The 25,954-nt window shown below is 41.5% G+C and overlaps 1 protein-coding gene across 3 annotated transcripts in view; it reads left to right on the forward strand.

Moving 5' to 3' along the window:
- The window catches only part of MKLN1 (muskelin 1), a 107,391-nt gene extending 81,918 nt beyond the window's left edge, over positions 1-25,473 (forward strand). For 2 of the 3 annotated variants that reach the window (XM_037388383.1, XM_037388386.1), the window contains 5 exons: positions 476-590; positions 3,170-3,309; positions 5,890-5,992; positions 14,333-14,387; positions 16,131-25,473. In XM_037388383.1, the coding sequence (XP_037244280.1) occupies positions 476-590; positions 3,170-3,309; positions 5,890-5,992; positions 14,333-14,387; positions 16,131-16,252 (535 nt within the window). In that variant the 3' untranslated portion in view covers positions 16,253-25,473. The remainder of the gene's footprint in view (positions 1-475; positions 591-3,169; positions 3,310-5,889; positions 5,993-14,332; positions 14,388-16,130) is intronic. The other variant, XM_037388384.1, reaches the window with a different exon arrangement.
- The last annotated feature ends 481 nt before the right edge of the window (positions 25,474-25,954 follow it).

A 25,954-nucleotide genomic window follows, 5' to 3' on the forward strand; every position in this document is an offset into this window, starting at 1 on the left:
TTGGTTGGTGGTAGTGTTTGTTTGGGGGTTTTTTAACAGCTTTTCAGTTACAACTTAAGTCTGCTTGGAAACTGATAATTGAAATACTAGCTTTGCTGTGGCCTGTAGCTCTACTGTGTCCAAGATGGTATTCTCCATAATGAAAAATCTTCACAAATGGGAATTCTTCTAGCAAATAATGCAACATCTGAAGATACCTCCCAAGCTCATGACGTAGATTTTTTTCTAGATTTTTTTTCCTGTTTGACTTGTGACTGTGGACTGTGTTCAGCCAAGATGACCTCTGATTGTGGATGCGTTTCTTTGTAGAGCTAAGAATGAGGATGGTATAATAGAGACAATATATAAAGAAGTAAGAAAAACTTGGTGTTCTACGCCAAGCAGTTCAAACTGACATCTTTTGTACCTTATAGCCTTTCAGTAACAACTTCTGCTTCCTGTAGGTACTACTGATCATTACTGCCTTGTATTTCAGGTCTTGTGTTTATAAGAATGACCAAGCAGCAAAAGAGAATCCAGGTAAAAGCCTTCAGGAGGAGGAGCCCTGCCCAAGGTTTGCCCACCAACTGGTGTATGATGAGTTGCACAAGGTATGAGGGCCCAGATACATACATGGTGACTTTTTTAGTCGTATTGCTCTTAAGGTGTAGTTGCTTCTTCAAAGATGGTACAATGGATATAGCTTTTTGTACGTGGTTAATGTTTGAGTTAATGTGGTGGGTAGCATTCATTTAACTTATCTTTTGAAATAAGGTGCTAAGCTACTTTTTATGACTATGTGAAGTAGACATAATAGCTCCTAGATGAAATCAAAATGCAGACAGTGGGATATACTAAACCTCTACAGAGCTGTCAAGTGGCTAGCTCCTAGCTGTTGTCACACTTGAGAACACTTGAAGCTTCATTCATTGTCCTCAGGGACTTGATCTCACAACCTGTTAGTGACAGGTAGTAACCAACATTTCTAGGGGGAAGTGTGTTTGAATGAACTAACCACTGTTAAGAATCTGCTCTAACACAGGTGTATTACTTTGCCCGGCATGTCAGGTGCAACTGGCATTCTTAGCACTAGTGGACTTTTTAAGCATGGGTGTGTCCATTATAGACTTAAAATTGTTTATAGCATACATAAAATATATTTATAGCATACATAAAGCTCAGTAAACTTAGGACTTTTTGCATATATAACCAAAAAGCACAAACCCATGGATTGTTACTATTATTTCATTAACCTATGAATTTAAATTACTGTGGCATGTGTAACGTTTATTTTACAATTAAAAAATAAACTTTTTCTAAAATGTGTTGTCAGTCTGAAACAGTCTGAACTGAAAAAGACAAATACACTTCAGTCTTATCATTCCATGGGATGTTAATCAGATTTGGGAAACCAAGCTAGCCCAAAAGTTTAGGGGTTAAGGGTGATTTTAAGGTGCAGCTTCTGTGTGGAGAACTTGTATGCTTTGTTGTGTTCATGGACTTGAATGATAAGACTGTCACTGTTCCTCCTTTAATGGCTTACTTCTGAGTGTAAGGTACCATGAGATTCAGAGTAGTATTTTGTAAGGTATTGTGAAGGTTGATAAATCATGGCAGTTGCCCAGCTTTATCTGAAGAGCTATTTGATGTGCTTGTTTTGAAGAGTCTTATTTTTAGAAACCTCTGTTCAAATGACCTTTCTAAACTCCTCTGATATAAATAAGGAGAGCCTACATCAGTGGGATGCAGAATACATTGTTTTGAGTGATTATTTTTAAAGCTGTGGAGAAAGGTAGCCTGTTGGACTTCTTGAACCTCAGTATTTAAAGACCCTTTGTAGAAAGCTTAATATCAACAGTTCAGAGTCGGAAATACCAAACGATGTGAAGAAAAAAAAGTGAAGAGAGTCCTTTTTTAACACTTCCAATTTTCTCTGTAAGTCTAGCCTTGCATTTCAAAGGTGTTGTATTCTGAAACTATCAAAACGGCTCTTAGGCTACTTTGTTTGAGCTGCTGTGAATAAAAAATGAATTTTGCATACAGGTATGTTTAGTATTTCTACGATTGGCATCTCAGGGTTACTAGAACCTTTTTTGAAGCAATGGTTGTGGCTTCTGTTTCTTGGTAAGACTGGTGTTTTCTTCCATAGTTGTTCTTAACATTACAGTTTTGGCTCTCTGTTTTATTTTTGATTCAGTTAGCTCTTTGTGCCTGGGTGGTGTGCTGAGTGTCTTGCAGCTAGGCTGCTGTATTGAATTGATACATTTGCCCTTCCAGAGACCATGGAAGTGTTTTTCTCTAAGTCAGTTTAAGGTTCTGTAGAGTTTATGGGACAGGTGGGGACACGGGCCTGTTGGTCATCTCCCAAGATTCTGCTGGACTGGGCTTGTTGTCACTTTGAGCATCCTTAGGAGTTCTCACTCGCCTTGTCAGTGGTCCTTGTCTTTGGGGAAGGTAATGCTCTTTCTTGGCTGACTCAAGGGAAAAGCTGTTTGTCTGAACTGTGGTGCTTTAGTACTACAGCCTCACTAACAGTGTGCTGACTGGAGCTAGAGAATTAGTCTACAAAGTTCTTTTTTTCCTGAGTTTTCCTAACAAGCATAAATGTTTTTTATTCAAAGAAAATGTGTGATTGCTGGAGTCTCTCAGAATTACACGGGGGTAATCTGCCCATCCCCAAATTAGAGACAGGCTTAATATAGGTTCCTTAATTTAGCTTTTCTCATGACAATGAGAATTTGGAGTCTTTGAGGACAAGATTGGAGAAGAGGTTGGTAATCCATTGGTTTCAGTATTGTTTGGGTCAGGTATCTTGAACAGGACAAAAAGGTGGCTCAGTTCCTTCTTTTCTGCTTATACCTTAAATGCTTAAGAATTTAGTGTGTTCATAGGTTTTTCCTAAAGAACAAGATCGCATGGTTCATGGATGTTTACAGATATCTTGGGAATCTGCTAGAGGGAGGTTCTAACTGTAGGGGTTTTTATTATCTTAAAGCATAAGCAGTTTGAGAGAACTTTCTTCATTCCTACAGGACAAAGTAAGGCTAATAATAAGCTGAAGCAGCTTGTCAAAGGCAGAGTTTCCTCTTTCCACAATAAACCTCTCCAAAGATGCTGACAATAGTGAATGGTCTTTGTTAACAGATGTACACAAACTATCAACTTTTTGATCTGCCTCTCATTTGCTTAGGTTCATTACTTATTTGGAGGGAATCCTGGTAAGTCCTGCTCTCCGAAGATGAGATTAGATGACTTCTGGTCTCTGAAGCTCTGTCGACCTTCAAAGGAATACCTGCTAAGACACTGCAAATACCTCATAAGAAAGCACAGGTACAGAAACAAAGGTGTCTTGCAAGCAGGTTTTTTTTCCAAAGTGTCTTTTTTTTAAGTTGATAAACCTTGAATATCTTGTAAACTATTTTGGGAAATGTCACTTTGTTGGTTATATGATGGCCTGCATGTGTCTTGATTCTTTTATTTTTTTTAATTTAATAAAAAGCAGTGGGGCAGGGCTAAACTAGGAGATCAACTTCGTTCTGGTTTTACTATGTTATTCTGAAACTATAAAAATCTGGATGTTGTGTGGGGAGTTGTGGGGAATTTTTAGATTCCCTTTTCACTCTGCTGCTCGTCAACATGTGTTTTGGTACTGTCACCTCCCAAGGAAATGGAGTATGTTTCTGAAACACTGTGCTAGGAGATAGTAACAGCTTGCAAGGATGCTAATGAAGTCTGGGGGCTGGATGCCTTTGCACATCTGAGACTCAACTGTGGTGAGGTCATCAGTTTCTCATTTGGAATTGCTTGAAAGATCTCACTTAAGCTTCACAGCGTAGCTGAATTCTGCATCTTGTGCTCTGGATGTTTCAGAGCTGCCTTACAGTTGCTATTTAGGGCCACAGCTTTACAAAACCAAGCTTATAGTGTTGCCTTAGGCAGGAAATTGCAGCAGTGAGACAGCCTTTCAAGAACCAACAAATTGTTTGATGCCAGTAAATAGCTCTTTCTGCATTCTTGGTGAGAATACTTTGTTATCAGGTCCTGCTAAGAGCTGGAGGTCAGTTTTCACTGACAGTATTTTACTTTCGAGGCAGCAAGCAAATTGCTATACTCAACTAACAATCACTGTGGCTGTATGAGGCCTTTTGCAGATTACCCATGCAATAGTTGTGAATACCTATGAATTAAGGTCCTTTCCAGTAATCTGGGAGCCTTATTAAACCCACATGTGGTTGTATGCAAATACTTGTTTTTACTTGCTTAAATTAAATGCAAAGGAAATATTGCTGCATATTGTCTGGCAGAAGTTTGGGGGCTGTGCACCATACTCCCATCTGTTGGGATCCATATGAAGGAGTCAAACATGACCAGCCAGGCACTGGTATGATGGGTGCTTTGCTGGAGTTCATGTTCCTCTACGGGCTTGAGCTGAGCTGCTGTGGAGTCACTTGCCTGCCCATTATCTGCACTCTCTCAAGCTCTAAGTACCAGAACAGGTACTTGGCTTGCATACAAAGCAAATCTACTGCATCAGCTGGAGTACTTTTTGGCCAATTAACTTGTTTAGTACCAGTCAGCCATAGTGGAGCCAAGCTGGCCAGGCATAGAAGAGTAAGGTGTCAATGGTTCCACTTATTTAAGGTACTTAGCTCTCTGGAGCATGGCAATATCATCTAAGATGATCTCTGTGGATGTTTGGAAGAAATCATGCTTAATTACCAAAATGTCATGTACATCCAGTAACAGACGTAGTCTTTGTGCTTCGTGCAGTGGCTGAATGACTTGCATCTTTAGACAGTTTCAAAAGTTGTACTACAGATATCCACTACAGCATAAATAGCCAAGCAGATGACCCAAATAAAAAAATAATATCATTCAGTCTATTCAGTGTGACTTCTTTGTTTGACAGGCTATACCCTGTTAAAGGTAACTGAAATATATTATGAATAAAATACCTTGTGTTCCTGCAAAGCAGTTGAAACAAAGCAGTTAAGTAACTGAGATCATGGTTTTTAGGATCCTAATCTCTGGAATCCAGAATTGTCTGCGTTGTTTTCCTCTGAAGGCTTAATACTGTGTATTGGTGATTCAGAAGATGACAGTGTGGTACTGCATTCAGTGGATAGGTGACAGAAGAAAAAATATAAAGAATTTTAAACCTCATCCCTTTCTAGGCTTCTCCACCCAGCTTGGTGCTGCAGGGAAGTAGCTGTGCTCACTGAGGATGCTGAGCCCAGAATAATTTTGAGGGCTATGTTAACTGCTTTAGAGAATTCACAGAAATTACAGTTTCTGCTCATTAAAAGAAAATGAGAAGATAATAGTCGTGGTGCATAGGATTTTTATGTACGTGTGCTCTTTCCAAAGGTGGAATATTAAGGCTCAGTATTCATTGAACTGTTGGGTTTTCATGCCCATTGTCCCTTTTTCTGTTGTCGGGCAGAAGCAGAGAGTGTTCTTCATCCCTGTGCTTTCAGTTATGCTTCTGCACAGTCAGGAATGTAAATATCCCTGGGACTGAAGCGCTCAAGGCTTGCCTGTGTCTGAACTGTGATCCTCCCATGAGGTGCTACTCATACCTTACTTTATTTGTGGAAAACAAACTATTAAATGTTTTATGTGGGTGTATTAAGAAGTTGCTGTATGTATACTTTTGAATATTCCTAGTAAGAGTGTAATACTTTGCCCTTGTAGCTCCCTTAGACCCCTCAAAAAAACCTCTTCCATGTTTCAGTCTGGCTTGAAAGTGTGTACTCCAGAAAATATGAGGCTGAGCTGCCATCAGCGCTGCTTTATTTGGAAGTGCTAGGCTGAAGGTTTTGTTAGATGGGTTTTGCTCTTTGTAGAAATAGTGGTACTTCACACCAAAGAAAATGGCTGTGCTCAAGTTTTCTGTGTCGCCTTTTGCAGGTTTGAAGAAAAAGCTCAGACTGACCCTCTTAGTGCACTGAAGTACCTGCAGAATGATTTGTATGTAACTGTGGATCACTCAGACCCTGAGGAGACAAAAGAGGTAAGGATGAATGGTCCTTGTCTTAGTCATAAAGAAGTGTAAACTGTGTTCTCATGTGAAAGTTTTGAGCCTTGTAAACCATGCTTTTATTCAGTTTGAAAAAGCTCTACAGGTGCATGACACTTTGCTGTATCATGTATTTCTCACACTGAAGATCGTACTGCTTTAGAAACAGTCATTTTACAACTGCAGTTCCAGATAAAATAGCTGTTGTACTCATAATAGTGAAGACTAGGCCTTTGTTTTAAATCCAGCGTGCTGGTGTGTATTTTGGGAGACTTAATTGAAATGTAAACTCTGAAATACCACGAGTCTGTAGTTGGTTGTGCGGTGGAAAGTGGATAGACTCTCACACTGCCTTTTGGCTTGGCAATATTAAATAGTTCAGGGGGAGAGAGGTTTTTCTCTAGATTTTAAGCATTTATGGAAATAGATTGTATACATATAAGATTCCAAGGGAAGGAAGCAATGTTTCTTCTGCCTTTTGAATATTATGCAGTAGGTGTGTTCTTCTATTTGTTCCAGGAATTTGTTCCCATTTCCTGTTTCGATTTCATTACTGCAGTGTGCCATGCTTTACAGAAAGGATTAAAGAAATAGCGAAAAGTGTCAGATAAGGTGGTTGATTTGACTCTGCCATTAATTTCCACATGGAACTTGGGGCAGCCAGCTATATGTACAAATGTTCAGCTCCTGACAGGTTGATGAGGAAGAGGAGACGTCTCGTCTGGTTCTTACTCTGTGTTAATGACTTTGGAAGTGGTTTGACAGCTCCCTTTATAAAATTGTGATGGGAGAATGGGCACAGTTAGTCCATGCTGAGTCTCTGGATTAAATCACTTAATCTGGTAGATTTAATTTATGATAAAGAAAAGATTATACAAAAACTAAAAGCTTTTGGAGGAGAATATGCTTCTTGCATATGTACGGTATAGAATTGTAGGGTTAGAGTTAAGAAACAAGTATTTACTCATATTGGGATCTTGAAACTGATCACATTTGTCATAAATTCTGCTTAGCTTTTATAAACACCTGATCCAATAACACATTTAAGTGCTGTCCCTCTAAGTTCTCTTAGATGGTTTCTCACTTAAGCTGTCCCTTATTTCAAGTAGTTTCACATCCTTTCTAGTAATTTCTGGCATAGGAAAGACAACAAATAATCCTGCTTTTCTTCAGGTTGAAAAGGGGTTGGTTTCCTCCCCCTACCCCGACCATGAAGCATGCTTTAGCGGGCTCAGCCCAATTATGCCCCATCTTTCCAGTGCGGTAGAACTTTCCTCTTCCTATTTGAACCTGTAATAACCTATAATATACAGTGACCACTTTCATGCTCTCTTCTCCCTCCCACCCACTCTCCTGTGTTCTCTGATCTCCCATTTTGTCCATGTCATACCTGCATGCTGGTAGCCCCATCATCCCTGTGAAGGCCGTGTGTCTCTTCGACCAGTTAATCCTAAAGAGGTCTTGCATCTCATGGCTGGCTGTGCCGCCTTTTTACCTGAACAGAAAACGTTTGTAGTGTGATCAGCAAGCTCCTCTACTTTCAGTTCATGCTGCCTGCTGTCACCAGCAGACCAAAGAAACTGCCATAAAGGCTGTGCGTTGTGCACATCTGGCACAGGAAATCCTTTAATATTATTCTATATTTGATTTTCCTGGTTCAGTGTGTAGTATTTAACTTGTCCATCTTTTAAGAATGAAGAATTTTCCTGACTGCATTGGCTCCTCTGAGATTTTGATGAAAAGTAGTAGCTTTGTCATACGAAGTAGAAATAGAATAAAATGTTTTTTAAAAAAAGTTTTCCCTTTTTATAGAGCATGCTAATGGTCTACTGCATGAGCTTAGGTAGCTCAGTCCAGCTGAGCCAAATACACTGGCAGTCCTTTCTCTGCAGGCCTAACAACCGATCCAAACAAAATTCAATAGCTTCTCTCCATCAGATCAGCACATACCATTCAGCAGAATTAAAGCTCCTGTTTCAGTGGCCTCCTAAAATCATTTAACAATTTCTGGGAGGCTTTTTTGTTTGGGTTTTTATTTTGTTGTTTTAATTGTGCTGGTGAAAAAGCTTTAACTTCCAAGGCTTTTTACACCGAAACAGGTCATAGAATGGTTTGGGTTGGAAGGAACCTTAAAGATCACCCAGTTCCAACCCCACTGCCACAGGCAGGGACACCTTCCGCTAGCTCAGGTTGCTCCAAGCCCCGTCTAGCCTGGCCTTGAACATTTCCTGGGAGGATGCATCCACAACTTCTCCAGGCAACTGTGCCTCACCACCATCACAATAAAAAATTTCTTCCTTATATCTAACCTAAATCTATTCTCTTTCCATTTAAAGCCATTACCCCTTGTCCTATCACTGTATGCCCTTGTAAAAAGTCCCCTGTAACAAGATCTTCTGGGGGTATGGCAGAACGCCAGCTGCTGCACTGGTACTGACTGGGTGTATTTCCAGTTGACGTCAATTTACCTTCCGGTTATCACATTGAGTTGGCTTTTTGCTCTGGCATTACATCTTCAAATAGCTCTTGTGCTTTCCAAAGGACTGACGCAGGCTTTTTGGATTCCGTATCAAATTTCAAGCACCAGTTCGATTGTGTATCTCAGCCCAGACACCTACATACTCTGTCGTTATTTGTAGTTGAGATCGTCTTAATATCAAAGGCTATATATCTGATCGGCTTGCTTTGTGCTGGGTACAGCCCTTCGTGTTGGAAGGCTTCTTAGTGGGGCAAATGTTAAGTGAATCAGTTTCTGCCGGTTCTTTCCCCTCTCTGTAGGGCAACTGTGAAATTTGGGAAGGACCAAGCTGAGTAGGTTTATCCCCAACTTTGTGCTGTGGTTCTCTTGGAGACTGGTCCATATGGTTTCATGTTTTATGGACTGAGATATGAGTAGTGTTATATAATGTTACAAGCAGAATTTCGCATTGAGGTAAGGCTTACTTGCTTTATGATGGAAGTAATTTCTTCTAATTTAGTTAAGCAAGTCTCTTCAGCTGTTTTGAGTTGGATGCCAAGGAAAATAAACAGGCTGTTCTGAAACTTGCTTTGGCGTTAGTAACCCATTTTGTTTAAAGTAGCATGAATGATTGATAGTAGGAGCATACTCCCAGATTTTTGTTCCTTTGTTGTGAATTTTAGGGATGTTAATAAGGTTACAGTTTTATTTCCTTTTTTATTATTCTAAAGTAAAGTAGATGCCTGCAAGTACTAAGTGTGGCATGGGTGCTTGTTTTAGTGGCCACAGGCTATATGTCAGCTCTGTCTCTGCTGATGCCCACAAATGCAGATACAGTTCTCTTCAACTGTGATTCTGCTTGAAATTGCTTAAACCTCTTGGTTAGTTCAGTGTTTTCCCATTCATTCATCTTTTTTTACTGGCTTAGTAGCTCTGATACTGTATGTAAAGGAGTGTAGATCCTTCCATGGTAGAGCTCATGGAAGTTTGTCTGTGTATTCTAGTTCACGAAGAGATTAAAGTTGTATAAAAGACTGTCATTTCTTGGTGTAAAAATTTCTGGTGGCATGGGTGGTGTTCTATTTCATACACACACAGATGTGCGTTTGTTGGTAGTTTACAGCTAGAGGCTTTTCAAGATAAAAGGATGGTCAAAATAGAAAATCAAAATGAATTCCAAGTTTTGTACTTACGTCAAGGAAAAAACAGGTGCCATTAAAGCACAAAAACATCAGTAGGTCGCATAAAAGGCTAAAGGTGGTGTTCCTTGAATGCTGGAGTGATCATACCCAAACCTTGCTGCTGCTTAGTGGGCTATAGAAGAAACCAAGATGATACAAAAAATGGCCAGTGCTGCCCAAGTAAAGGAGGGTAAGGTTATTTTGTCATTCAGAGAGAGATTCAACTACTGGTGAAGCTCAGTTCCATGATTGCTATAAAACAGATCCAAAGTGCAAGTAAAACTTGCAGTATGTTTTTCTTGGAGCACAGTAGGAGAAAGAGCGAGGACCTGGAGGCCAATTTGAGGCCTGACTAGCTTGTAGACTGAGGCTGGAGGCCCTTGTTCAAGGCTGCTTCATACTTTCCATTCTTAAGACCTTGTCTTTAATAAATTTGCCAGATAAAGTCAGCAGGGCCCAGAAGTATTGTTTGAGTCTGCATATTAGACTGATATTTCTGGGAAAATTGAGGCCCAAATGGGGAAAAATAGTTCTAGGAAGGAGCTAAGAAAAGCGTGCTTCTCTTCTTCATGTCCTGCTGTGATTCTTTGTAAAGCCTCAGAGTCTGCGTGCTGCAGGAACAGAGGCTTTGGAGCCAAGGAGCTACAAAAACAGTGTTCAGCCTTCCCAACTTCGGCTAGTGACAGCTCTGTCCTCAAAGAATTTGAGTCTATGCTACGAACCACCGTCCCAACAGAACTGGTCAAAGCTGTGAAACTCTTTATTATGCTGTGACCTGAGCACTTGCCATACAGACATCAATCAATTCTGTCCTTATCAATCAGACATTATGAATCAGTTCAGATTCATACAACCTGCTGGGTTATCCCAAACAAGAGTTACTCATTCCCCCTTAGTGTTAACATTTTCATTTGCGCAAAAATCAGAGGAGTGCAGCAGCAAATACACTAAAACTTGCATAGGTTGCCACGTGGCAGAACTGCTTTTTTGCTGTAGGTAGAAAACTAGATGAAGTCCGCACAACTTATAGAACAATGTTGGAAGCATGAAAGTCATAAGTTGGAAAATGCCAGAATTAATATTACCCATGTAGCCTTAATTTGGCCTCTTTCCAAATGTGGTTGATTATATTAGTTAACCTTGTATTAGTTAGCCAGATATATAACTAATGGATCAGATATATGACAAATATAGCCTTAGATTGATTAACCAGACATATTTATCTCTAAGGAATCCTTACCTTAGTTCAGAAGGTGGGTTGGATCTCTGAGAGAAGTTAATTGTGTAGCGAAGGGAACTATGGAGGCTGAATTTGGAATGGATGAAGCCAGTGAGCCGGAGGGATTGTTAAAAGAAAATGGGTGGTGGTGTGATTAAAGCAGTTGGATGCTTCTGCTGGATAATTGAATTCTGGTCTTGCCTCTGTAGCAGGGTTGCTATGTGAAGTTAAGCAAATGTTTTTTCCTAGATGATCATTAATTGGGTGTCTCATTCTGATACCTGATGGAGGGATTTGACGTGTGGTTTGCTTGAGGGCTTTGCTCTTCTGGTTGCAAGTGAATTCAGAAGCTGTTGCATAATGCTATGCATTTTAGAAAATCAGATTCTGGCAGTTTCAACTAGGGGACCCAAAATTAGTCAGAATTTGAACTTCCCGTCTGTTACGATAACAAGTAATACTATAGAAAAATGGATGAAGAAATTAATTCCTTCTGTAGATCAGAGTTTGAACTTGCGGAAGAAAATGCCACATTGGATATATGCTGTGAGTGGTGTGTAGGAGACCTGGTATCGTAAGTGGTAACAGTTGGCTGGGAAAAAGTAGGGGTCCTTTGGGAGGACATCAGAGAGTTAGCTGGCATTGTAATGCAAATGCAGAGTGAAACAGCTTAGCCTCAGTGCTGTCCATAACTGTTGTTCTTAACTTAGGTGCTTGACTACTCTGTCAGAAGGTGCTTTCTAAAAGTGAATTGATACACAAAATACAATTTCAAAACAAATAAACAATGAACCTCAAGGTTGACTGAAGTGCAGCAGCATCAGTGAAGTGGAGACAAGATACACTTTCCTCACAAAGCTGGAAAAAAACCTTGTAGCCATGAAAAATCCATCACGCCTCACGCAGATGAGGCTGGAATACTTGGCAGAGGGTCTTTTCAACGGATTTTTGGTCTCAGTTCAGCAAGTCAGCTAGCTGGATCCTGCTTATATAGTCTCTTAGCTGGGCATCCTGAAACCCAGCCTTAAGCATGGCTTGCTTTCTGTCTGCAGCAGGATGGCTGCTGGCGTTGCTGGGGGACACAAGGGAACCCCTTGAAGCATGTGGCATCTGCTTTGTCCCAGTGTAGCTGGCTTCATGTGCTACCAGGCAGTTGGCAGCAGGCCCGTAAGGCAATTGTGTGGGAGGGAAAGATGGCCAGGACATGGCATTTGCTTTCAAAAGTAGCACAGATTTAGCCACCGGTTTTGTTGGAACTTTTGGAGCTATTTATGCTGGGCATCTGTTTAAGTACGTTGCTGATTTGGAGCCAAGCAACTCTTGCAAGTTACGCTAGCAGTGAAATACACATGTAGCGTTGCATTCCCTTTTGATTTCATATAACCGGACCTTGCACTCAAGAGGGTACTTAATGAACCTCTTCCCACTGTTCTGCAGTTTGTCAATCCTGTATCTTTCTAACCTGTTCTTAAATACCTCCAGTGCTAGCTTCATGTGATAGCTTCCCCAAAAGACGCCAACTTACTCCAGCACACTACTTACATTTCTATTTTAGACTTTTTTTTTCTTGATGTCATGTTGAAACTGATCTTGCTGAAGTGTTTTTGTGGCTTCTTGCACATAGTTGTAGATTTATTTTTTTGAAGTGGCCTTCTGAATTTATGGCTTACTGCATTTTCCTCCTTGGCCGTTCTTCTGTGGAGGCTTTGCAAACCTGACTCCTTTGAACTATCTATAAAGCTTGGTTTTCAGACCACTTACATTTTTTTTTTTCTTTCTAATGCTTTTCTCATATGTTGCTAATTGATATAGGGCATCCAAAAGTGATTGCCTTATTGTGGATGAGACTTACGAGCCTTGATAACAGCAGAACTACTTGATTTATTTTAAGATCCTATTACTCTTCATGCACTTTCTATGCATTTGTCATTTTTTTCAATAGGATGACATTGATCTGTTGAGTCCTAAATCTGTTTTCACAGAGCCTATGCACCCCAACCTGTTTTGTATAGCTGATCTTTCCTGTGTATGTTGATTTGCACTTGGTCCTAGCGGATTGCACTTTGATCCGTCATTGTAAGCTGCATGAAATGGCAAAACAGTCTGAAGCCTGTCTGCTATATGCTGGCAGTCTGTCTGAGCATGGCATAGGGTCTGTGGACTCGGTGAACATGTCCTGTTCTGTCAAGCAGGTTATCACTAAAAACGCAGAATGATGCTGAGCCTGGGGCACAGATGAATCACTTCTGATTCTTGGCTTCATTTTGATGTCAAGCCATTGATAGCTACCCACAGTAAAGTTATTTGACCTATTTGCCATTCCCTGTTAGCTTAGTCTAGGCAATGCCTTGATAATTTGCCTTAAATATCACGTAGAAGCATCAGAAGTTCTATGAAAGTCAAAATGGGCAACATCTATTGCCAAGTCCCATCCATAGGGTGTGCTGCCTTGTAAAAGAAATCAGATTGATGTGATACGACTTGTTATTGCCAAATCCATGTTAGCTGCTACTCGCCACCTTCACTCCTAGATGCCTGCAAATTGTCTGCTCCCTGTTTTTTCTTGAAATTGAAACTAAACTGATGGATATGGAATTCCTGGCTGTTCTTCCCACTTTTTCTTTGAATGTACGTGTTTCTCGTCTGATTCCCCCTGACCACCTTCTTTCCTTCCGGGCTGTGTGCTGTAAAGATGCACAGACAGGATACAAAAGATTACCAGCCTTTAAGGGATCAGCTAATTCTTTAAGGAAACATGACAAAGCACAAAGCTTTGCTGCTACCTGGGTAACTGAAAACAGCAGCTGAGGGCAGAGGAAGATACTGTGTGCACTGTCTATCAGTAGATATTAAGAGAGATTAAAACCGTGAATGTGTTACTTGGGAACATCTGAATCATGAATAAAAATGTTTTAAGCAAAGAATGTTTTTTAGGTAGAAAGACATTGCCTTAAACTTGGTGATACGAGCTTCTCCAGCAGTTCAGAACAGTTGTCGCCATTTAAAGCTTTCTCTGTTGTTCAAGAAGTTCATTCTGTGCTCTAGCAGTTACCCTGTTTTCGTGCCATTTAATCCTTGCTCACAGAGACTGTACCACATTCATCCCTGGGAACGCTGTTGTGTGGAAGAGGCTCTACCTTACTTCTGCACTGTGATATCTGCCAGGGAGGCAAAAAAGTATATATAAAAAAATGAAGTTTTAGGGCTCTCAGTCAAGTACCTTTCATTGCATCAACGCTGCTTTAATTCTAGGAAAAACCATCCAACTTGCTCTGCCAAGGTGACAAATTATATTGCTCATATGAAAGTGTCTGCTGCTGTTATTCCTGTGTATGGCACAGTAGTTCTAAGGACTGGGCAAAGAAAACCCAGCAACTGTAAAGCCACTTGTATTTCTATTAATCTTTCAGGTTTTTTCCTGTGTAGGTAATAACTATTTTATTTCATTCTTTGTCCCTCCACCACCTTTTCTGCAGTTTCAGCTCCTTGCTTCAGCGTTATTTAAGTCTGGCTCAGATTTCACCACTCTTGGTGAGTATTGTGTATCAGAAGAATTCTATTATCTATATTCCCTCCAGTAGTTACTGTTAATTTCTGCTGGGTTTTATATCAAATTTTATAGTTCATATGAATGTTGTAGGCCCTTTTTGGTTTGAATATGCGAAGCGCATCTACGTAGACATTTGAGAAATTATTTGTAATGACCAGTGTCCAATGCCTCAAGTCCATATTTAAAACATCTGTCACCAGTGGTTTTAAACCCATGCCTCCTGGGATCATTTTGTGTCTCTTATTACATCTGATGCTTCACTGTTACCCAAATAAACAGAAGCTTTGGTCGGAATAAAGCATATCCTGTCATGTCACTTTGGAATCTCACAGCATGGCTACAGCTCTGTTTGCTGTGATAACTGCAGTTCCTGGAGTAGTTTGGTTCGCTCTGTTCTTTGCAAAACTAGTTCTTTGGGCAGAATGTCAAGAGCAAAGAAAACAGTGGCATGTAGGGCTGGAAACTGGAGGTCTGAGCCAAAGCTATAATTTGCTTCACTATTCTGGCCAGTTAACTCTTCTAAACAGTCGAGAGTGTAGTTCTGGGCAAGCTATAGGAAGGCTATAGGCATAACTTACATTCTTGTAATGTGTTGTCCTCACATTACTGAGCTCTTGCTTGGAGCATGAATGACTTCAGTTTTTGGATGCATTAACTCCCAATCTAAGAAATTGAGGGAAGGAAAAAACCTACTGCACTATCTGCCCTGCTGGCTGAAGAAGCTTTTGCTGGGCTTGTGTGGTTTGGAAGACGTTACCTAGTTGATGCCATTAGATGAATTTTTTTAAAGGAGGGAAGCCAAGTTATCAGAAAGAAGCCACCCCCCACCCCCAGTTTTGAGTGTTCTAAAAGATGACTTGGGTCTTGACACAATACTTTATTCAGAGGTTGGCTTTAGAGTTAAGAGGATACATACACTAAATGCTGCTTCTAAAATAAATATAAAAACCAAGCCCTCCTTGATTTGATTAACTTGGTTGACTTTGATTAACTGAAGAGTTACTTCACTGAATTAAAAAGCATTCCTTTGAGATACCAGTGATTGAAGTAATACAAAGCAGAAGAAACTGTTGTATGTGCGCACTATTGTTCTCGCTGCTGATGGTTTGAGGATTTGGATAAACAATGTTTCTGCCACAGACTAAACCCTCCCCTGTTGGGAGGCAGCACTTCGCAAAACTAGTTTGCAAAGCACCCGTGTACCATGGTGCAGCCTGGGTCCTCTGTGCAAGTCGGGTGGTTAAAAACCAACTCTCACTTGGGACTTCTACCATCATCAGAGCTTGTCTCAAGAAAAACTGGAAACAATACAAGTACCAGATCTGGTTAAGAGAGTAGTGAGGATAATGAGGAAAGCCTGAGGACAGGAGAAATGAGGCACCAAATAAAAATAGCTGCACAGATTTTGTTTTCTGGGACATCAGAGCAGTCCCCTGAGGACTCTTGCTTCCCCCATTTTTTCAGGACTGTCAATGAGCTTGACAGCCATTTGCTTTTTACTTTTTATGGCATTTGATTGCGGTGTTGGCTTGGGCTGACGTGATCTCTGTGTGTATAAGCACATAGTAGCGGGATGGAGAGCTGGCAGCCTTGTTAGTTTGTCGAGGCAGAAGCAGCAAACAGTTAACAGCTGTCCAAAATGGACAACTGGCGTATTCCTCAGCTAAACTGAGTGTGTGAAGAAGTGAACACTGACTTGCTTTCCTCTATTCTTTCTTCCCCAGGATTTTCGGATGTCGACCACACGTATGCGCAGAGAACTCAGCTGTTTGATACGCTAGTTAACTTCTTTCCAGACAACATGACCCCTCCTAAAGGCAACCTGGTGGACCTCATCACGCTGTAACGGAGCCATCACTGGACATGTGCAAGAGGGGAAAAGCATCCATTTTCAGTATTTTAATTTTTTTACTGCATTGATTGACTGCTGGGATGAAGTAATATAGTAACCCCTAGGTGTTTGAAAGGGGTTTTATACTTGTATGGTGAATCCCTGAAGCTTTTCCCTTGGAGTAGGTTAATAAAATGTAACTGACATACTTCCGACTAAATATATATATATTTTTTCTGACTTTGGATTTTGAGTTAGCAAATGTAAGATGAAAAGGTGGGGGGAAAGAAAAAAAAATAAAACCCAATCATGCAGTGATCGTTTTTGCCTGTAGGAGAAAATTGAGATTTGTGAGTTGTCTGGAATTAAAGATGATGGGTTTTATTTTGGGTTTCGTAAGAAAGCAGGGGGGAGGTTGTTCTTTGCTCACTTGTAGCTGGTCATGATATATTGCTTTATCTTACAACTCCATCCTCAGCAGCTGAATAACTTGGCAATGGGACGCTGGCACGTGTTGAGGTAATAGTAATGTATGTGTCCTGAATCTTGTAATAGCAGCGTGTCATGTGAAGGGGAGCACACATTACAAATTATCTGTCCCCTTGTCCCAGAGTCGGGCTGACAGGCGTGTCTGACTGCATCCAATACCCAATCTAAACCTGAATGTACCTACATGCCTATCTTCTGTCCTCTGGAGCCTTCCACTTAAACCTGACAGGCAAGTGGGAACCTCAGAGAAACCACTGGAAAAAGGGAGTGCAGTTGTCATCTGCACAGGCCCCTTTTCAGGGATTGTTTGGTTTTTGCTGTTGGGCTCTTCCCGTGAGAAATGGTGCAGGCCCTCGCAGAGCACAGCAGAACTGGGTCTTCCACCACATGCACATCCAACCTCTGCAACCTGACTCTGGGTTGGGTGTAGGATTTCTGAAGCAGATTGTCTTCGTTTACATGCACCTATGCTTCTGTGTGTGTTCGTCGATGTGTAAATGTAAAGAGGATTGCTGCAAACAGCTTGTCTCCTTCCTACATAGTGCAGCTCATTCACCTTCAAATGCATTTTAGACGTAGATCTGAATGTGAGGGAGGCCTTTTTATCATAAAGCTCTTTGAAAGCAAGCTGATGCATATGTAGAGAAAATATATTCTTCCTTGCAGAAAGCCTTCTTTATAAAGAAGGTAAGGGCTTGGTGCTGCACTATGAAGTGGAATGAAGGATATGCATACCCAGCATTAGAGATTTTTTGCATTCAATGTCGGTGAGTGTTCAGTACAAACTGGCAGATGTAAATACTTAAATGAAACTGCAAAGCTTTATGTCCAGAAATGTTCATGCCAGTAGGGTATCATCACTGCACCCACAGTGGCTATGTGACTCCTGGTGAGCTTGATGGAAGTCTTGTGTGCGCAGAGATGATTTGGACTCTTGAAATAAAGAGTTAGTGAAGTGTCTTTTTCAGAGCTCCAGTGTCTGCTTGCTTTGATTGCATTGTATTGCCTCTTTGTCATGTTCTTTGTGTGAGTTTTGTAGTCCTGGTAAGTTAGAAATAGATTTAAAAACTCATGCTAGTGTTTAATCACTTACAAAGGAACAATATGTTAGCAGTTAGGCTTTGCTTTGTCTTCAGGGAGGACTATACAAATACAGTGTTTTTAAGTAACCTGTAACTTGAGGCTGGTTTGACATTATATACTTCAGTGGATGACAAATCAGATGTCTGTGGAAGAATCCACTCAGTGCATAGTGCAGTAAACAAAATCTGATGGAATTGTTTCTTTGAAACGTTGCATTTTTTTTTCCAGTGACATGGAAAGTTTTACGTCACTGCTAGGCTTTACAATGTGCTACATTTGCTGACGCTGTAACTGAAGTAGAGCTTGCATGGTACAAATGTAGCATACCACCAGTGCTATACTGGGGGAGTACTCCAGCTGAGGCGTTGAATCCATTGAGATTGAACCGAGCACTTTTAATGCAACCAGTGAAAATGCTGCAGCCCTGTAGTACTTAAAATTTGAGTGTTGTTGTGCTCCCTTATCACTTTATCTCATTGTGTATTCTCCAGCTTCAGTCAGATGATTAATTACTTTATGTGACAGTGTTCTAATCAAGTTCTTCATAAACTTTTGCATGTACGCCTTTGACGACTACGTGTGAGGCTGAACCCGAAAGATGCAGCTAGACTGAGGAGCCCCAGCAAGCAGATGGTAGAAGTTTAGGAATGCCAAAAGCTTGGTGAATGTTGTTGCTGGTGAGCAGTGCATCGTGTCAGGCTTGATTTGCGTTACAGAAATTCGATCAAAACCCATTGTCCTCTGTGTCGGGGGTGCATGCAAAGCCTGACAGCCGGCTCAGGGGTGGGATTTTTTGTATCATCGTGTAAAGGACTGATTTGTCTGAGCGAGGTGAGCATTGCTTCTGCAGGACTGACAATCCCAGCTAACAAGAGCACTTCAGGATGATCAGATATTGACCTACCTTTATCCTGAGCAGATCGATTTCAGCTCGCACAAGTACAGTTTATGGATTACAGCTGGTGATTAACCAGCAGAAGCTATTTGCTCAGCTTTGGAGCATTTGTTGAGCAGCAGAGGCACCCTGTGGCCAGAGAGGTTAATCCAAAGCAAAGGTTCCTTGTGGCTTTGCCAAGGGTTTTTCCTGGTCCTGTGTCCTTAAAGCTAGGAGTCAAAATTAAATTACTTCCTTGCGTTGGTGCATGCTATGCTACCTGATTTAAAACCTAATTAAAAATTCTGAGCAGTGAAGTATAAATTTCCTTCCAAAATAAGCCACTTATTGACAAGCAGTTACAGGGAGAGTTTGAATTTAATTACATGCAGAGCTTTAAAGATACCAGTGATATCCCAGGAAAGCATTGGATGTGATCATTACAGAAATACTGAAGTATAAACAGAGAAGAAACCCACTTGATCTGAAAACAGCCACCTGAAAATGTTTCACAGCCCAGTGCATGCAATGTTATAAATATACAAGCTGTACTTGAAGTCTTTGAACCTCACCCTTACTGCTTGCAGGCTGTAGCAGAGACTGCTTTTTAGCTTAGACGAGACAAACATACTCTGTTTGCCTTTACCTTATAATATAAGGTGACTTTGTGTATGGATTTAACACCACATAATCTTTGCACTACAGTAGTTTATCTCTAAATGATGTGTTAACTTGTAAATGAGGTATTGTAAAAGAAAGCATCATTACTTGTCAGAGAGGGAGTCGTTTATGATGACTGGGGTCTTTAAAGCCAAAGTTACAAGGTTCTGGTATGTTTTTTTTAAAGCTATAGGTAGTCAAGGCAGAATAAACTTGATATAGGCATCAAGATGTTAGTCCTGATTTAGCTTTTTTTTAAAAAAAAAATATCCTTTTGAGATTCGTGAATTTGGTTCTTCACTGACACTGGTCTTCAGTGTAGTCCTTATGATATTACTTAGTAGATCATCTCTTATGAAAACATGGAATTATTCTTTATGCAAAGTTGTTCCTGTCAAGTGACATGTTTTCCTAGAGAAATAAAGCTCTTCAGGTTTGATTTTTGGTCACTTGGATTAGGCAGAATTAATTGAGTTTCATAACATTCGTCCTGTACAACCCCTCATAGTAGTTGCAAGGCAGAAGTCCTGGAAACTTCTCTCGAAATGACTTCTCCAAGCAAGTGCTGCTATCACAGTGTGCCCCAACATGTTTTCTTGTGGCAGAAGGACCTACTTAGATGATGTTGTTAAAAATGAGGAGACTATAGCCACCTTCTTGCCGTTTTTCTTGAGGATCCCATTAATTAATACTCATCCTGGGGAGACCTGAAGGGTGATGCAAAGTGGTTATTGAAATTAGTTGTATTTTTTTCCTCTTCTGGCTCTTCTAAAGGTAATGTTTGTGATGTATTTATTCTTAAGCATCTCTTCCTTTTGCTCAATATAATGAGGAAGGAGAACTTCATCCTGGCAATGTTTAGTTTGCCCTTTCTCGGGACAGGATCTTGGATGTGTAGTTTATGTAGTTGTATCCAGCTGTGTAACTACGTGTCTGGGGTTTGCTTGTTTGCCCAGGGTGGCTCCGTGTGCATGCAGGTACACACTAGCTCAGGGGTCAGGCTGGAGGTTCCTACCAGAACATCATACACTCGTTTTTGGAAAATCAGTCTGTGAAGACCCAACCGGAAAAGCTTTTCCAGTTGGTATTTGCTTTGTGTGGTGGCAACTAGAGTGAAATTAGAACACTTTCCTAAAGAGCTTACTAAAGTTTCCCTTTTGTATTGAAGATTGTATTGGAGTAAGGATGCAGCAATAGGTTTAAAATAAATTACTGAAACTTTTTGGTCACCGATTACGATAATTTAGCTTGAAAATTTAAAGATTGAGGAGTCAGTCAGCAAACTATTTGGACCCACCTGTTTGCAAGAGGGCAGGCTCTTTGCAGGGGTGTGGGGCTAGTAGCCCTCTGTGTATTTCTTTAATTGGCAGCCACAAGTGTCAGGGTCTCCGTTAGCTGTTTCTTCTTCCAGGAGAGACTCCTGCCAAGCAGAGTAATGACTCTGGAAGAGTGTTTTCCGTAGGGCTTTGTGGAACAGCTGTTTTCCGAATCATTTTCCTGATGTGTGCAAATATTGAGAAGGGAGTTTTCTTTGTCACGAAGGTGTATGCTGATCTCGCCCTGCTGTGCCAGCCTGCAGTTGTGGGTGCTGCAGACGAGTGATAAATTCAGAGCAGTGCTCTGAGAAACACTTGAAACTTGTTTGTTGCTCTTGCTGTGAGGTGAGCATTAACGCTGCCTCTTTCAAATGTGGGAGGGTGACAGGTACCTGTAATGCTATTAATTCTCTTGCTGCCTCCTGTATTTCGGAATCGAGAAGGAAATACTTTTGTAGAGCTTATCAAGTGAAACTTTAGTATGAATTAGCTCTGTGCAACCTTAAACTTGAATGGCTTTGCATCTCTGTACATGCGGTAATTCTGTTGATGTAATGCTGCGCTGCTTCTGGGGAAAATGGCAAAAATTATTAGGTATATTTCCATTCAGTACCTTTGTTTTTTGAAGTGGAAAAATGTCTTGTGAAAACTTGAGTCCTGGTGTATGTTTGGAATTTTAGCATATTACTTGGCTTGGACAAGTTAAGGAATGGTTTGGCCATTGTCGCGTGAAGTCCTAACAGTAAAAGCAATTCATGTATATCTCTGGAAGTGCTTGTGGTGTTTTGTAGCTGTAGTTATTACAAAAACAGAGGTGGTCCCACTAAATGAAAAATAAAAATTATTGCTGTTCTGATTAGAGGGAAGATTATAGAAACTTTGAATGAGCTTGGCCAATTTTAATTAGCACACATGGTAATTTGGAGATGGGTCTTACTTTGTGAAAGGAGAACAACTATGTGACTTGTTCTTGGCATAGATTGATAGGCGTACCTAAGCTGTAAATATTGTGGAAATGTAAATGTACTCTCAGAAGCTTGTTGGTGTATCTAAATGCCTATGGGTATGGTAGACCTCATCTTATCCTGTCATGGAAAAGGTTATGCTGGAAATAGTTCAAGCTGGTTGTGGTAATGACTTGTAGGCAAAATCCCTGGTTTTACTGAAAGCCTCTATTATAATGAGAAGTTGGAGTGGAAAAAGTAGATTTACTGTACTGGAACCATTATAATAGTACATGGCTCAGCACTTGGATAAATTGACTCCAGATGCTTTTATCTGTAGGCAGTGGATCCAAATGCGGTTTTAGAGTGGAAGCCAGTTAATGACCTGCTTATTGCCATTTGAGAGTCCCACAAGAAAATGTCACAGTTGATGCCAGCTGGTATACTTCTGGTGTTCCTGGCAGGCGCCAGCTGGATAGCGTCCCTTTGGATTATCCATGTATGCTTTGGTTATATATATATCTATATATATGTAAACCTCTGAAGAGGACAGTGGTTGCATGGGCTGTATATAACACGAGCTGTATGGCTTAGGTGGGCCGGCAGAGCAGCATCTTGCCCAAGCGCAGATCCGGAAGGTAACGTACTGCCGCTGTCTCTGATTTCATATACTTGAAATTGATGTTAGCGATGAACTCCAGATACCTGCTATGACCTGAATTCAGTGCTCTGCTTCCGAGTATCTGCAGCCACAGACTTGCTTAAGCTGCTGTCAGTGTATCACTCGGTACCCTGAAGTCTTAATTTATACTTGGTGCAGACGAAGGTACATGTTGCTTTGGCTTCCAGCTGTTTGCTGTAAGTCAGCACAGCTTTTACTGATGACCTGGAGACTGAGTGCTGTCAGAAATCGGCTCCAGCATGGCCTCGTGGTTCATTCCTGGGGAAAGGAGCGTGAGTGAATAGCTCAAAACTGGCTCTACCAGGTTGGATTTTTGGTTTTGCTACTTGTTTGAAAGGAAGATCTCTCGCTAGCATACATGCTGTCCAGCATGATGGTCAAAGCATGGTCCCTTGGGCGTTCCCCCATTTATTCTTTTTCTTTCCCTGTGTACTCACTATTCACTGCTGTTAAAATGCTGTGCCTTCAGACTTCCCTGCGTTTAATGGAGTACCTGCTGAGGAGTTACAGGTTAGAGCTGTGTGGTGGGAGCAGATTTCCCAGCAGCAGCACGATGTGCTGTCAGCGTAACACCGCAGCATACAGCCATTTCCTTGTGCCCCTCCATGCCCCAGCGTCCAGCACTGGGGTAAGCCTTCCCGCCCGTCTCGGCAGCGTTTATTTTGCACGGTCCCAGGAGTGTGGTAGCTGTTTGACAGAAGGAAAAGGTGATAATGCCAACCCTCAAGGTGTCCTAGGTTTCTGCCACTTGCTTTCATCATCCCAAATCTTTCACCAGCGGAGGACAGCAGCTAGGAGTTGGGGTGTTCGGGTTCAGTTTGCAGCATAGCAGGGCAGAGGGAGGGGGAGGAGAAGTAGGTTTGGGGGTGATGTAGTGATGGCTCATGTGAGCATGCGTTTAAAGTGTGGTCTATCTGTTGTGGAAGGACTTTTAAAACTCCCTTGACAAGTAGGTCTGCTGTTCAAAGCTCTTTCCCTGCCCCCCCCCCCCCCATGTGAGCTGGATTCTTTGGCTCTTTCTCAAACGGAAGTAGGTGCAATATCAGAATCTTCTAGTCTTAGAGCTTCACCTGGAGCTTTGTCCCTCTCCATCCCAAAGACACCAGAGAGGCTAAAACTTTTTTTTTTTTTTAATCCCTGGTCCCTCTGTAGCGATTGCAAGGAGGCCAGCTGGGCTTAACACTGTTCAAACATACTGGAGGTTGTACAGCACAACCAGCAATCAGACCAGGTCTGGCAGGCTTTAGAGATTATTAAAACCTAAAAATGTTCTGAGCTTTCTGATGAAACCTGCCGTTGAGATTAAGGCAAATTAGCCGCTTTTTAATTAACAGGGTGGTGGGGAGGGTAGACCACAGCAGTGGCTCCAGTGGTTGCAGTATACTTCACATCCCAAGTACCAATGGACAGGTTTTTCCCTCCAGTGATGAGAATATACACTTTAAATATCCTGACTTTGTAACTAGCTGGCCAGGGGATGCGATAATTACTTTGTGTTTCACTAAAAAGAAGAGTGCTGCAGCGTGTGAACAGAGTCTGTTCATTGAAGAAGCCACTTACAGGCTGAAAGTGACTTTTTTTTGTTTAAGGTTTTGACAAAAAACTCAGCTCTTAAAAGGGGAAAATGGCTTTTACCAACCTGTGCTTTTTTCGTTGCAAGTCAGCGACTTCACTGCAAATAGTCCAAGTCTGAACAGTGGCTGATTCCTCTGCTTACCCTGTAGTAATATGCGCTATTCAAAAGATGACAGCCTGATTTCCTTCCTCAAGGAAGCTCCTGTACTGGAGAATACTTTTATTTAACCATAGAGGAGATAACTATTGTGCCAGTGACTTGTTTTTTCTCTCGTCTGCTGTGGTAACTGGGAAGGCAAACTAGCAGTGGAGGCAGAATATTTCCTCCATCTCTCCTTCATCATTCCTGTCCTCCTTCCCCTCTCTCCCTCCTGTTGATGTTTTGATGTGCAAAACACTTCTTGCTTCAGAAGCTGCTGTGCTGGGTAGTGGAAAAGAAAACAAAACTCTAGTTATTAGTAGCTGTTACTATTTATTAAGGCTGTATTTTCTGCTGTATCTTCCAGCATATCCTCCTCCGCAGCAGGAAATGAGGGGATGCTGTGGAGATCGTAAGCCAGAGAAAAGACCTTAATTATACAAGCAAATGTGTGTATGGGAGTCTTGGAGACCCCCAACCTTGCAGACCACTTTGCCTAGGGACAGAAAATGAAAGCCCGTTTGCTCCTCCTCAGTTAATGGGAGATGACATTGCCATCCTTGTGGCTGGTGGTGATGTGCATCTTGTACATTTAGATGCTGAGATGCAACGTGCCTCATTTTAGAAGTATTGAGTCTCAGTAAGTATTTTTCCTTTGATCATTGTACTTTGAAACTGCTGAAATAACCTCTCTTAGATGAGTTGATAGTGTAGGTAGGATCTGGGTAGCTTGGGGTTAAAGATAAAGCGGGCTGGCTGGACACCATCACCTGGTTAGGGGTATTTTTCAAGCTGTTTCTTTGAGCTGTTGCCTCTACTCTTGCTGTAGCGCTGTACCCTGTGATGGTTTGTTTGTCTGGACCTTCAGTGTTTGTCACCTCATCCTCTACACCCTCGTGTGGTCCCCAAAAGCTGGTTATCCCAATGTAGTGCTTGGAGTTGTGAGTGTCCACCCCCTGCCCACAATTTGGCCCTTTTTTTCTGTTTTGGCATCTGGCTTGAAGCATTTGTATCTCAACAGCAATCCCACAGGCTCTGCTGTCTGTCCTGCAGGTGTTGTTTCAGACATGTGACCACCGAGAGGTGCAGACAGCCCTGGGCTGGAAAGGAGTGAGTGTCTGTGGGGTGACGAATGCTGTGAACTGCGTATGTGTTGTAACAGGCAAGTCAAATGTTGACTGGTCTGGTGGTGAGCCCGTGGTGGTACAGGCATCGTTCCTGGGCTCTGGCAATTCCCCATCCTGCCCTTTTCTTTACAGATAAGCGGATGGTCTTTGTTCAGCCTCGAGTGTTAATTTTCTTCCTTGGCATAAATCATCTTTGATGATTTCTGGGTTGATATGTAAGCCCCATGCTGTACATAAATGAATGAGTGATATGAGGAACATCTACAAATGTAGTTATGTTGTATGTAATGTACATAAGGAGAGAATGTATTTTGTTCATTTTTTTCTTAATAAAAATATATATGCTAGCAAGGGTGTTTATTTAAGATCTCTTCGTTTCTAACATTGCTTGCTCCTGAGAATGGAAACATGTCTGTAAAGGTGTCGTAATGGTGCGGAAATTGTGAAAATGGTGGCACGTTCTGTCTGGGTGGCACGCACTTGCTGCTGGAGGAGCCCGCCGTGTTCCTCTGTGCTGCAGAACAGCTGAGAAGATATCCTGTTCCCTGACATCGGTGATGGGCTGGATCAGTATCCCATAAATCCAGCATGTGCTTAACAGTTGCAGTAATTTTTATTGGGGAGGAACACTGAGCTAGAACATATGCTGATGTAAACCACTGGTTTTTAATATTTGAATCAAACAGAATTCCTTTTTCCTCTTTTTTCCTTGCATAAGTGGAAATTTAGCATGTTTTACTTTGTGCCCTTGAAGGCAAAAGGAGATGCTGAACTGCCTGCGCTGCTGCTGCCCCTGCTGCTGCCCTTGCACGGTGGCCCTCCTTCGTT

This window comes from Falco rusticolus, chromosome 5 (genome assembly GCF_015220075.1).
Source record: "Falco rusticolus isolate bFalRus1 chromosome 5, bFalRus1.pri, whole genome shotgun sequence".
In the NCBI taxonomy this organism is placed as follows: domain Eukaryota; kingdom Metazoa; phylum Chordata; class Aves; order Falconiformes; family Falconidae; genus Falco; species Falco rusticolus.